This window comes from Citrus sinensis, chromosome 6 (assembly GCF_022201045.2).
Source record: "Citrus sinensis cultivar Valencia sweet orange chromosome 6, DVS_A1.0, whole genome shotgun sequence".
Classification (NCBI taxonomy): Eukaryota; Viridiplantae; Streptophyta; class Magnoliopsida; order Sapindales; family Rutaceae; genus Citrus; species Citrus sinensis.
The window spans coordinates 25,872,270-25,884,879 of NC_068561.1; the positions used below are offsets into that span (position 1 = coordinate 25,872,270).

Genomic DNA, 12,610 nt, shown 5'->3' on the forward strand with positions numbered 1-12,610 from the left:
CATATAAATTTTTTAAATTAGGTATAATAGGAAAGAATATTTTTTAAACCTCTCTTAGAAATTTTATTTTTTTTATACATGGTAAATTTAATATTAAAGAGTTATAATTAATAAAATATACTAACTGCTAATTTATTCATTATTATTTTCTCAATACAAAATCTAGTTAATTTATTAATTATTTTATATTAAATAATTTCTTACGCTTCTTTTTATAATGAAAATTATTATATTTATTGGTTTACTTTTAAAATGAAAAAAATAATTTCTTGAAATATTAATTCAAAAGGAAGTAAAAAAATTATCTTCTTAACTATTTTACTTCTTTAAAATGGGTCCATCTATGGTGTCACTGTTATATGGTACCACAGCTGGATCCAACTATTGAATCTAGTCCACAGTTGTCACCAGAGCTAGATCTAATGGCTGAATCTAGCTGTGGTACCATATAACTGTGACACCATAGGTTTATCCCTTTAAAATTTATATGGATCTTGTCGATTATTGTTGAAATTTAAAATATAATTAGAAATTCATGTTTTTCGAATGTTCATGTTGAGTAGGTCTCATAGAAATTTTTTTACTTAAGGGCTCCAGTGGTCTAGGGCCGGCCGAGCAAGAACCCCATCGACCATTGGAGACGTGTCAAAATTGTAACTCCACATGACATGACGAGTGACGACGAATCGATAGATAATGGTAGGTCATAACTGCGATGCGATGTCGTCCTCCGTTGGTAGACTAGACGCAGAGGAGTCTAGAGCGACCGCATCTCTCTCTCTCTTTCACATCGCATCTAATAAAAATAACAAAATGGAAGCTTCGTTTTTTCTAAGCAACAATTATAGATTAAATTAATAGGGCAAAGGTAAGCAAGCCAAGTTGCGGTGTCCGTTCCCACTCGTGTTACCACCAACTCTTGAGCTTCTTCACCTACCCCTCGCCAATCAACCTTTTTTAGTTTTTGAAGCCCCCATTTGCATTTCATTCTCTCTATTCTTTGTAAAACGCTTTCTTTTCAATGGAGACCAAGCTGTTGAGAGCCTCAGCCTCTTCTCCTACAATTCCAGGTCTTAATGCATCCAAGTTTTGGAGACCTAGTTGCCCTTTTACTCTCAGAACCAGACAGAGCTCTGCCTCCACAGTTTTGTTTTGGAGTTTGCCAGTGAAACGTGTTCAACCCGTTAATGCCATGGCTGCAACCGCTCTTATTGGGTAATGTTCAAATTTTTCTTTTAAATTTGTTTATTAATGCAGTTTTCACTCGATTTTGAATAATGAGTATCTGTTATTTTTGTTGATATCTTTTGGACCTTTTAGGATGTGTTGGTTATTGATTCTCGAAGTACTTGGTAACGTCCCATGACCTTTACAATGTGGCTAGAGTTCTTAGTGCATTTATTCATTTTTTTTTCCAATAAATTTTTATCGACATTTTTTAAGATTTGAGGGTGTGTTATTCTGTGATTCTTGGAATTGTGATGTCTGGTTCTAGGTTGGCAGTTTTCCTAAAGCCATGACCTTTACAAGTTATTGGAATTTTTTTTTTTGGGTTTTTGTTGTCATAATTCTGTGTTTCCAACATTGTATTGTTAAGGATATTGTTGACTCGATATGGGCGAGGTGGATGTGTCCCTGATTTTTTATGTACCTAATTTTTCATTGGTTGGTTGGGAGGGAGCTTGCTTGATTCTTGGATCTGTTTTGACTCCACCTCAAATGTATCTGTCTGTTTGTCTATGTAATCCAAAGTCATATATTTTGCCTCGGATGTACAGAATTTCCCATTTCAAATAAAAGTTTAACATTTGTCTTTCTCATTAACAAGCATGATTATTTGTAGCAAAAGCATTCCAACATCAAGCTGCGTACTCTTAATGGGCGTAAATGAACTGCCCATTATAGTGAATTCCATTGTTTGAACAAGTTTCATCATGTGTACGTGACTTTATCGGGTGAATTGTAACACCATAATCTTCCGGACACTAATAGTTCATTGACATTGTTCAGTGCAAATTTCACTGCAAACTTATGACATCTATTTCAGTTACTCTCTGAAACTCTTGCTATGTAGTAATGGCTTGCTGCTCTCACTCTGCCATATGCTCATATGAACACATTATAGGTGTTTTTGTCTATTATCGAATTTACCTCATAACGTTTTGGCTTTCCCTTGTAAGACTTTGGGCATTTTAGCTTTCGAGTCACAGTAAGCGGAGTATGTAATCGAGGCTTTTTGTCTGTGTAGGTCATCAAAAAGAAAGGGAAGGGTCGATGAAAGTGAAAACATGAAACTGGAGGGCATAAGAAAATCATTAATTCGACAAGAGGATAGCATAATATTTAGCCTTTTAGAGAGAGCTCAATATTGTATTAATGCAGATACATATGATCCTGATGCTTTCACCATAGACGGACAACGTTGCTCATTGGTGGAGTACATACTTAAAGAAACTGAAAAACTTCACTCCAAGGTATTTAACAGTTTTCTTTTTTCCCTTTTTTTTATCCTACCCTTGTTGTTAAGTTGATAAACCTGTTTAATATTAATGATTTATGCTGCAAATGGAGAAAGGAAAAAGAGATTTATTTCATTTGAGTTCTAACCAAATTTATTTTCATATTAGTTGGGCCGATACCAAAGCCCGGATGAGCATCCATTCTTTCCTGATCAACTGCCTGACCCAGTGTTGCCACCTATGCAGTACCCACAGGTAAATTTGTAGAATGCATTGTAAAGTAATTTTTTTGTTTCTATCCCCTGATAGTTTTAGTCCTCCTAGATCCTTGTTTGGAGATCAACCTCAGAGATCAATTCCCTGACATGTTTGTGCAGTAATTTTTTTGCTATGACTCTGAAATTCCAGTTAGCTTTTTCAATTTAAATTCACAGCATGTAAGCATTGCCTCAACATGAATTTGATTAAAGAGTAGTTTACGAATTTGATTAAAGAGTAGTTTATCTTTACCCTTATTTATCAATTGTTTTGGTCATATTTTTTTCTTGGTTCTGCTTCTGATTTAAACCTTTTTTTTATAAACAATCGTCAGGTACTCCATCCCATAGCTGATTCAATCAATATAAATATTAAAGTTTGGAACATGTATTTCAGAGATCTCATCCCAAGATTAGTAGAGGAAGGAGATGATGGCAATTGTGGATCAGCTGCTGTCTGCGATACAATGTGCTTGCAGGTATGTTTCTCAACTAATCTATTTATATTCATAGAAGATTTCATACAGTCAGATTACCAAATGGAGGCATTTGGATAGCACTGACAAGGAACTGATATTTTTCATCAAAATTAAAGTTTCCTGAACTGAGCTTTCTCAACTGCATATTCCAAGTGTCTGTATGTCACCATTGTGTATTGTGTTGAACATAAACTGCATTGTGGCTCATCGATCTCTCTTAGGATTTCTGTTGCCTGTTTATGATATTGCCTCCTGCATCAGGCTTAAGTGTGACATATGTCACATACGTACTCCCTATCTATACCTGTCGACCAAAGTACTATAATATACCTGTGGTGCCAGGATGAAATATCCTGTGAGATCACTGCATCAATCTGATTAGTTTCATTTTGAAGGAGTGATTATATCTTGGCCAATTCACTTCTAATGAATGCTGAGCACTTCACATCTTCTTGTGATCGCAGACTTTGTCCAATAGAATACATTATGGTAAATTTGTAGCAGAAGCAAAATTTCTAGCAGATCCAGATGCATATAAAGCTGCCATTGAGGCACAGGTATAATTATAGTAATCCTTTCTTCAGTTCATTCCAAACACACTTCTGCTTCATGGTCCCTGTAAAATTCTTCGTCACTCCTCAAACTTGGATTTCATTGGCTAAATGATTTTCTCGGTGAATTTTTCCAGGACAGCAATAAGTTGATGGAAATTCTGACATACCCAACAGTAGAGGAGGCGGTCAAACAAAGAGTATTGATGAAAGCCAGAGCTTATGGCCAAGAAGTTACACCCCATGATGGAAACGGAGCTGATCCCGTTTACAAAATAAACCCAAGCTTGGTGGCAGATCTGTATGGGGACTGGATCATGCCATTAACAAAGGAAGTCCAAGTCGCTTACTTATTGAGAAGGTTGGATTGAATAGGTATAGAATCTCGCTCACCCTTTTATGTTAACATACGTTAACAAATTTTATCTGAAACTCCAATTTGGATTTTGGTTTTTCTGCTGCTGAAGTTTGTAATTAAATAAGCTTGTGACAGGCCGCCCCTCACGGGCGTTTTTATAATTGTGAAAGTAGCAGTTATCCCATAACTAGATGATCTTGAGATTTCATGAAATTGATGCTCTATATTTCTTGGTCGCTAGATCTGAGACTGCATGTTACAGAGGTGAAAGGAGAGAGCCTTATACGAGAGCTAACACGGTGCTTACACGGTGCTTCAGTTGATGATTTGTGTGTACCATAGTTATGATTTATCATGATGAATTTGGCCATTTCGGTCCTTACAAGGTTCCAAGGATGCAGAGGCAAGCCGTGGATCTTACCAATATCTTCAGCAGGCAAAATCGTATAAAATTATTCCAATAATCATACATGTTAAATTTATACGTTAGTAATTTATTCTTGCTGTCAATTCATCATGATGTTTGGGCTTTTTTTTTTTTCACATGAAAAACACTATTTGATTTCAGGTCTTTTTTTTTTTTTTTTTTTTTTTTTTTGGTGTTTCCCAAGGCTTGCCCCAGTTAATTCATGAAATCCAGTCGAACCTTAAGTTACCTAACCGTACCCAACACCCATTGAAAAATTTAAAATAGAAATAAAAAATGAATTGTCTTCCTCATACGAGATATTACCTTCCTGGCATTCACGTGCCTCTCTAAAAAAATAGAGTAAATATGGTCCCCAAAAGTTTAATTGTTCAAACAGACGTTCAAGATTTGATGGAAGCTGTTATTTTCATCCAACTGTTATGCATTCAAAGGTAGACAAAACTAGAATAAACCGGAAGAAATGCATAAATGATATGAGGATTCAAACAAAAGCTACGCTACGCACATCATGTTCATATTATTATTATTATTTTTTTCAGAAATGACAAAATTTGCATGGCTGCACCAAGCGCAAGGTAGCCGTAAACGTGTTTTCAATTGAAGGCCATATAGGGCTCTTATCCCAAAATTTTGTATAAGAACCAGATTTCACTCAACTCAAATTATTTGTGGGGGCAAGTTATTTAATTAATGTTTACGAGATAGATGGATTGTATTATAAGTATATATCTAAAATCATAGTAGATTTCAAGTCGTAATAAATAGGTAGAAATATGTGACAAGTTCAAAATAAGGGTAAAACTTTGATATATATTAATTAGTATTAACTTTATAATTTTTTTCTTCTCAACGGTGTGTTTTATATTTTATTCAACTGAATGAAGGTTGTCCAGTCCTCCAGTCATACGTTAGCTCAAAAAAAAAAAAAAAAAAAAACAAAACAAAACTGCGACTGTAAGTAAGACCGGTAAGTTGTTAAACTGAAAACAAAGCAACAGTTAAAGAGAACCATCATCCATCACCATCAATGCGAAGTGAAAAAGGACGACAGGGAGACACGGTGACCAAAGCCCAGGAACGTGAAGCATTGAGGGCTTTTGTCCCAACTGTCGTCTAAGACTTGAAACGTGCAGTCGCTGTCAGCTTTACTTTACTTACTTATTTATTTCTTTTTTTTTATCTACAATTCCTAATTAAGGATCTCGAAAATTAATTTTTGTTGCGGTACAACAACTCAAATTTTTGTCTTTTAAATATAGTTTTAGTTTTATTCTTGCTGCTACTAATATTACTAACACATTTACAGGGATACAACTTTACTTAATATACAAATTAAAAAAATGCACCTTGATGCTTAAAATTTTTTTCTAATAGATAGCTAGCTTCCACCATTTCCCTTTCAGAAATAAGCTGTCGTGGCCGACTTTCTCTCTCTCTCTCTTTTTTTATTATTTTTAAAATAGGCATCAAAATTTTAATTAGACGAAGGTAAGAGCATTAGTTTACACTTCATAGTGTTTTATATATCCTATAGCCGAAAAACAATCACGAAGCGGTTTAAAGGATCATTTTTTAAATTAAAACAAAGAGAGTTTAGTAGGCATTAAGGTAAACAGAGAAATAAGAGATAGCTTTGTATTTCAATTTGGAAATAATATGAAAATTTTGAACAAATGACACTTATATGGCTAATTAAATCAACTAATTATTCAAAATTTATGATGATTAAATCAAAGAATCTTAATCTTAGATCGCGGAGATCATAGGATTGACCGCATGATATTCTGTTTCCTTTAATTTAACAAGGCAATCGGATCTGGGTAAAATAAACATTATTTTAACCAGAATTATTTACCCATGTTAGTTGTATCTCGTACGTGCATCATACATACAGATCTCTAGAGACTCCTACAAAAATAACAAAAAAGTAATAACTTTTCTCGATTGGACCATACTAAAAGCGACAACATAAGAACCCAACGAATAGAAAACCGCTTTGAAACTCTTTTTTGAAGGCTGAGAGTGCGGGAGTGAGAGACAGAATGAGGGCAGGAATGACGGTGGCGGCGGCGGCCGTGCTGCTGGTTGCCATGACGATTCTGGTGCCGGAGGTGGATGCAACTAGATGGATTGTGGGAGCCAACCAAGGTTGGACCAATAACGTGAACTATACCATATGGGCAAAAGATAAGCACTTTTACAATGGCGACTGGCTTTGTAAGTTCTTCTCTCTTTGCTTGTCTTAAGATCTGTTCTTTACTTGCTTTGAGTTGCCGGTGACTTCGAGCTTATTGGGTTTTTTTTTTTTCTGCATGGAATTCGGCTTTGGATCGGTTCTTTTGTATGTTGTTTAAGATTTGGGGCTCCTTTAGCTGCTGTTTATTATGTCGTAGTGATTTGTGTGAGTGAGTGGCGATGGCAAAGCTCATATTGTTTAATTTTAGTCCTCTTTTTTCGTCTGTTTGCTTTTGAAGCTAAATTTGTTAGATCTACTAATGCTTGAAGTGAGTTGATACTCTTGAAATTTTGTGTTTCTTGTTTGTTCTGTGTTTGCTCGTTTTAATCTTTTGTTAAGTTCAAGTTTGTGGCCTTTAGCAGTTTTAGTTTGTTGGCATTGAAGAAGAAAACGGTTGATTTCCTATGATTTTGTCAGTAGGGTAGCTATGTTTGTGTTAAAAATAACAACTTGGTCGTGGATTGTAAATATTGAGACTACTTCTTCCATCGAGACATTGAGCGCTAATGGAAAACTTGAGAAAGTGGGAAAAGTAGATATGTAAGAAGCTGTTGTGAGTGCTTGTTCGGTTTTGATTTCTCCTTTCATTTGTTTTCTCTGCAATTATGGTTTACCAAGATCGGGAGATTTTGCTTGATGCTCTCAGTTCTTTTCGCTGTGGAGATGAATTCTCTCAATCTCTCTTCTTACTCACCTTTCTTGGGTTGTCGGTTTCTGTTAGTTGAAAAGGTGGTTTTGAATTTCTGTTTCTGTTCTTTGAAGAGGGCTTTGTTTTCTCTTTTGGTATTTGTTTCATGAACCAAAACAATTTAGTTACTCATCCTTTCCCCAAACTGGCAACTTTATTGTTCATGCATTCGGTGTCTTTTTTAAATTGGGTAACATGCTTGTTTTTTTTTTTTTCAGCTGAATTAATCGATACTATAAAACATGAGTATCATTGACTTATTATGTGAACTCTTGTACAGCATTCACTTTGTGCTAATTCATCAATTGATCATTCTGTTTCCACCAATTTTAAGAATTCACTTTGCATAATATATATTGCCACTTGGTTACTCCGTTTTTCCCCAGTCTTTGTGTATGACAGGAACCAGATGAACGTGCTAGAGGTGAACAAAACAGACTACGAATCATGCAACTCTGATCATCCCCTTCACAACTGGACCACAGGAGCAGGAAGAGATGTGGTTCCTCTGAATGTGACCCGGCATTACTACTTCATCAGCGGAAAGGGCTTCTGCTATGGTGGCATGAAGTTAGCTGTCCGTGTTGAGAACCCGCCTCCTCCTCCCTCGGCTTCCCCTATTAAAGAAAAGAGCGGCACACCAAGTACTCTCTACAGAGGCCAGCTTGTTTTGCCAGCAGTTTTTGCCATTGGTGCTGTCTGGGATGCATTCGTCCGGTTCTGGTAACAATGTGAAGCTTATAATTATTTATAAGGATAATCAGAATCTCCTTAGACATTCCTTAAATCAATTTGTGAAAGGAATTGAGTCCTCTTCCACCTATTTTTTCGGGGGGAAAATTTTCTCACTGGGGCAAACTATTTTGTGTTGGGTCGTGAATTAGTGAAGGTAGTGTTTGGTGTTCGAATTTGAAATGTAGTGTTGTGGTTGTTGGATTTGTTGACAAAGAGACGAAGATTTTCTTTTATTTATCGGAGAAATTGAATGCATGATTTGGGGAAATGCTTTTGAATTTCTTAGTGGAATGTAACATGCTGTATGCCACGCCACCTTTTCTTAATAAAATGGGCCATTAATTAATTATATAAGGACCGCTGTGCCTGTTCATCATAATCATCTACTATTGGAGCAATGTTTCATGGTTCTTTTTATCTATTTGCTATTTTTCATGTGTGCATGCACGCGCATATGAAGCATACATGATAAGGAGAGAATGAAAAAAGAGCAATATATCCTATGCTCCAGGAGCACCCAAAAGTTTTTAGTATGGTTAATAATTTTATTAATTTGCTAAGGGAAGCTTTATCTCGTAAAGATGGTAAGTATTGTAGGTTTGTTGATGCTAAAATAAATGAAGCTTATAAGTATCAAAAAGATAATTATAAGCTTATAATATCTCTTATTGTATAATCTTTCAACAAATCATATGATAAAATCTGCAAATGTCATCATTGACTGCCTCGGATTGATTTTGGTATATTGAACGGCATAATTTATATTAGGTGATATTTATGTTAAATAATTTCGTTGTATTGAGCGGGACGACAAAAGTACTCTCAAACCTCTTATTATATTTATCAACACATGCTCGGTAATCATGTGATAAAAAAGAAAAGAAAAGAAAAAACAAAAATCCAAAAAAGGTGGGGGGGTTTGATTGGTACAACAAAATTGAACGTTACTGCTAAATTAGGCGTGGTATCCTTTCGCCAACTCATAGATCATAATTTTCATGCTATACATGGCATGAAGAAACAACTCCATTGTCGTTACTCTAAGTAATAAATCTTACAGTCTTTTTTTTTTTGGGGGGGGTTGGCTAATTTAAGCTAAAACCCTTTTAATATTTTCACAACCACCAGAGGTAGCTCAATAGTCAAGATAGAGGGAATTAAAGGGTGAGATGAGGTCGGTACTGAAAGTGAAACCAATGGAGGTTATGTGCAGCAAAATTAGGGGTTTGATCACAAAGATGATGATGATTAGCATGATGATGCGGTGTGTTTCGGGCACCGGCACTTTGCATCGAGTGGGAGGAAAATTGGGATGGACTCCCAGTGTTAACTTCACTGAATGGTCTAGCCATGAATCTTTTTACGTCAACGATTGGCTTAGTATTCTCTCTCTCTCTCTCTCTCTCTCTCTCTCTCTCTCTCTCTCTTTCTGTTTCTTTTCTTCATAATCATAGGCTTTTGACAATCAATCAAGTTTGTGCTTTACGTACTGAAAGAAAATTGGAAAATTGAATTTCTTTAACAATCATAATGATCTATGATTCTTTTTTCTTTTTTTTTTATAACTCTGCCAGCAAATCTTTCTTATTTTTAGTAATTATTTGTTTCTCTATACAATCTTAGCTGTAAATTGCAGTTTTAATTTGGGCAATTGTGACATCGTGAAAAGCCATCTTAATTCATTCTTATCTACGTATTCTTTTTACTTAATGCAAAAAAATTTTCCCCTTAACTATTGCTGTAACTCATAGGAAATTTTGATTGTATGCATGCGTGCCCAATTTTAAGAAAATTATGATTTTTTTTTTCTAGTAATCTTTTAAGTCATGAAAAAACTTTATGGCATATATGTTTTAGTTTTAAGAAATAAAAGAAGGGGATATATGAATAAATAAATTTTTTGTCAAGTCAAATAATGAAATTGATATTAAATCTTTTTTTTTAATTCTCTCTCTCTCTCTTTTTGGCCCTTTTCTTTTCTCTTATTTCTTTTAACCAAACATGAATTTAAGATATCAGATCAAGAAGAAACTGATTTTAATTAATTTTATCTCTTCGGTGGTAAGATACAAAATGTAATTAAAATAATTGATTATATGCACATAATAAATTCAGAGTCACGTACAAATGATGAAGTTTCATCCTAATTTGTGCACTTAGATATTTATTTATTTATTTATTATTATTTTTTGTTTTTACAAGTTTTCAACTTTGACAAGAACATGTACAATGTGTTGGAGGTGAACAAAACAAGTTATGAGAGCTGCAATGATCAAGGATTCATCAAGAATATAACAAAAGGCGGGAGAGATGTGTTTCAGCTCACTGAGCCAAGGCCTTACTACTTCCTCAGTGGTCGAGGCTTCTGTTGGGGTGGTCTCAAAGCTGCCATTTTTGTTCAAGAAACCGCGCCGACCCCGGCTCCGGTTCAGGCGAGAAACGGCTCTCCGTCGAGTACCGGCAGCTGGATTATCGCTCTAGTAATGGTCGCAGCTTCAATTTCTTTGACATGGAGCGTGCTTTAAGTATGTATACAGTATTATATGTATCTAGCTTGGGTGGCTACTTTTCTGTAGTGGAACATTAAAATGTATTATGATATGCATAGACAATATTGATTTGGCAAAAAAATTAGGAATTGTCGAAATTGGCTTTTCTACGTGCATATGAGTTCCTTTTTTAAAAAATAATAATAAATAAAAAGTTCTTCTGTTTAATGAATAAGAAAAGGAAATTTGGAATTAAATCAAATTGAATAAGAATGAGGTGAATCATCAACATCTTGTCCCCATCCCCGATGAGACAAAAGGATTCCCTTGCCTTATTAAGAAAATTTATTATTATTTTTTTGTCTGAAACACGAGGTGATCCTGAGTGGACTCCAACTGTAGGAGGTATCTTTAAATATGTATCACAATTCAGGCTAATCTCCGCTCACACCGGATCGGTCCGTAATAAGAAAAGGAAATTTGGAATTAAATCAAATTGAATAAGAATGAGGTGAATCATCAACGTCTTGTCCCCATCCCCGATGAGACAAAAGGATTCCCTTGCCTTATTAAGAAAATTTATTATTATTTTTTTGTCTGAAACACGAGGTGATCCTGAGTGGACTCCAACTGTAGGAGGTATCTTTAAATATGTATCACAATTCAGGCTAATCTCCGCTCACACCGGATCGGTCCGTAAGGGGTAAAGTGCTGGCCAAAATGGTGACTCTATACGAGAGCGGGACTTGAACCTCTGACCTCTCTTAAGAAGTGAGAGTGCCGAATCACTCACACCAACCAACTTTGGTTAAGAAAATTTATCTTTGATCCTTTATAATGCTAAATGTATTTATTACGCAATTAAGGGAGACAAAAAAAATATACTGCAGCTTCTATTATAGCCAGCTTCGTGTCACGCGATAAGTATAATGCACAACTCCTCGTGCGACACTTATACAATTTTTAGCACAAAAGTTACTAAGTAAGTTTAATGAACTTTTCAAACTAATCAAACAAGAATGCTTGCGATAATACTAGAGAGAAAAAAGATTAATATGATTAAATATAATTTTATTACTCATAAAAGAGTAAATACTAGGGGTGGGCACGGTTCGGTTCGGTTCGGTTCGAAATTAAGCAGAACCGATTTAAATCGGTTATTTTATAAAAAGAACCGAATAAGAACTAAACTCAAACGGTTCTTTTCAAATCGGTTCGGTTTGGTTTTTTCGATTCTGGACCTATTGGGCTTATTTTGAATTTTTAAAATTTTAGCCCATTGGGCCTTCATGAATGTAATAATTTTTTTCAACAATTAATTTATCCTAATTTTATTACAAATATTAACAATAAATACAAAGTATTCAAAACACATTTTATCACTAATATCTTACTAACTATTAATAAGATACTCCCAAAAAAATTAGGAATTGTCGAAATTGGCTTTTCTACGTGCATATGAGTTCCTTTTTAAAAAATAATAATAAATAAAAAGTTCTTCTGTTTAATGAATAAGAAAAGGAAATTTGGAATGAAATCAAATTGAATAAGAATGAGATGAATCATCAACGTCTCTTGTCCCCATCCCTGATGAGACAAAAGGATTCCCTTGCCTTATTAAGACAAATTTTTTATTTTTTTTGTCTGAAACACGAGATGGTCCTGAGTGGACTCCAACTGTAGGATGTATCTTTAAATACGTATCACAATTCAGGCTAATCTCCGCTCGCACTGGATCGGCCCGTAAGGGGTAAAATGTTGGCCAAAGTGGTGACTCTATACGAGAGCGAGACTTGAATCTCTGACCTCTCTTAAGGAGTGAGAGTGCCGAATCACTTATACCAACTAACTTTGGTTAAAAAATTTTATCTTTGATCCTTCATAATGCTAAATGTATTTATTACGCAATTAAGGGAGACAAAAAATAT

The 12,610-nt window shown here is 35.0% G+C and overlaps 3 protein-coding genes across 3 annotated transcripts; all 3 read left to right on the top strand.

Annotated features, from left to right (window-relative positions):
* Window positions 1-614: 614 nt before the first annotated feature.
* On the top strand, window positions 615-4,671 carry LOC102623566 (chorismate mutase 1, chloroplastic). The gene is made up of 7 exons (XM_006482655.4): window positions 615-1,215; window positions 2,249-2,474; window positions 2,628-2,714; window positions 3,052-3,195; window positions 3,660-3,752; window positions 3,884-4,121; window positions 4,346-4,671. The coding sequence occupies exons 1-6, from the start codon at window positions 1,022-1,024 to the stop codon at window positions 4,115-4,117; spliced, it is 978 nt and encodes a 325-aa protein (XP_006482718.1). The 5' UTR covers window positions 615-1,021; the 3' UTR covers window positions 4,118-4,121; window positions 4,346-4,671.
* Window positions 4,672-6,475: 1,804 nt separating this feature from the next.
* On the top strand, window positions 6,476-8,461 carry LOC102623851 (lamin-like protein). Its single transcript, XM_006482656.4, has 2 exons — window positions 6,476-6,751; window positions 7,845-8,461. Exons 1-2 carry the CDS (start codon window positions 6,577-6,579, stop codon window positions 8,183-8,185), a joined length of 516 nt encoding a protein of 171 aa, XP_006482719.1. The 5' UTR covers window positions 6,476-6,576; the 3' UTR covers window positions 8,186-8,461.
* A 791-nt stretch (window positions 8,462-9,252) lies between these two features.
* On the top strand, window positions 9,253-10,840 carry LOC102624140 (lamin-like protein). The gene is made up of 2 exons (XM_006482657.4): window positions 9,253-9,573; window positions 10,396-10,840. Exons 1-2 carry the CDS (start codon window positions 9,363-9,365, stop codon window positions 10,716-10,718), a joined length of 534 nt encoding a protein of 177 aa, XP_006482720.1. The 5' UTR covers window positions 9,253-9,362; the 3' UTR covers window positions 10,719-10,840.
* The last annotated feature ends 1,770 nt before the right edge of the window (window positions 10,841-12,610 follow it).

What these genes read in the sequence shown, in the direction of transcription:
- LOC102623851 (XM_006482656.4), top strand. Translation starts at nt 6,577, where the DNA reads ATGAGGGCAGGAATGACGGTGGCGGCGGCGGCCGTGCTGCTGGTTGCC. An exon ending in TTACAATGGCGACTGGCTTT is followed by an intron (nt 6,752 to 7,844) that starts GTAAGTTCTTCT and finishes GTTTTTCCCCAG; the next exon opens with TCTTTGTGTATGACAGGAAC.
- LOC102623566 (XM_006482655.4), top strand. Translation starts at nt 1,022, where the DNA reads ATGGAGACCAAGCTGTTGAGAGCCTCAGCCTCTTCTCCTACAATTCCA. An exon ending in CTGAAAAACTTCACTCCAAG is followed by an intron (nt 2,475 to 2,627) that starts GTATTTAACAGT and finishes TTTTCATATTAG; the next exon opens with TTGGGCCGATACCAAAGCCC. An exon ending in AAGCTGCCATTGAGGCACAG is followed by an intron (nt 3,753 to 3,883) that starts GTATAATTATAG and finishes GAATTTTTCCAG; the next exon opens with GACAGCAATAAGTTGATGGA.
- LOC102624140 (XM_006482657.4), top strand. Translation starts at nt 9,363, where the DNA reads ATGAGGTCGGTACTGAAAGTGAAACCAATGGAGGTTATGTGCAGCAAA. An exon ending in TTACGTCAACGATTGGCTTA is followed by an intron (nt 9,574 to 10,395) that starts GTATTCTCTCTC and finishes TGTTTTTACAAG; the next exon opens with TTTTCAACTTTGACAAGAAC.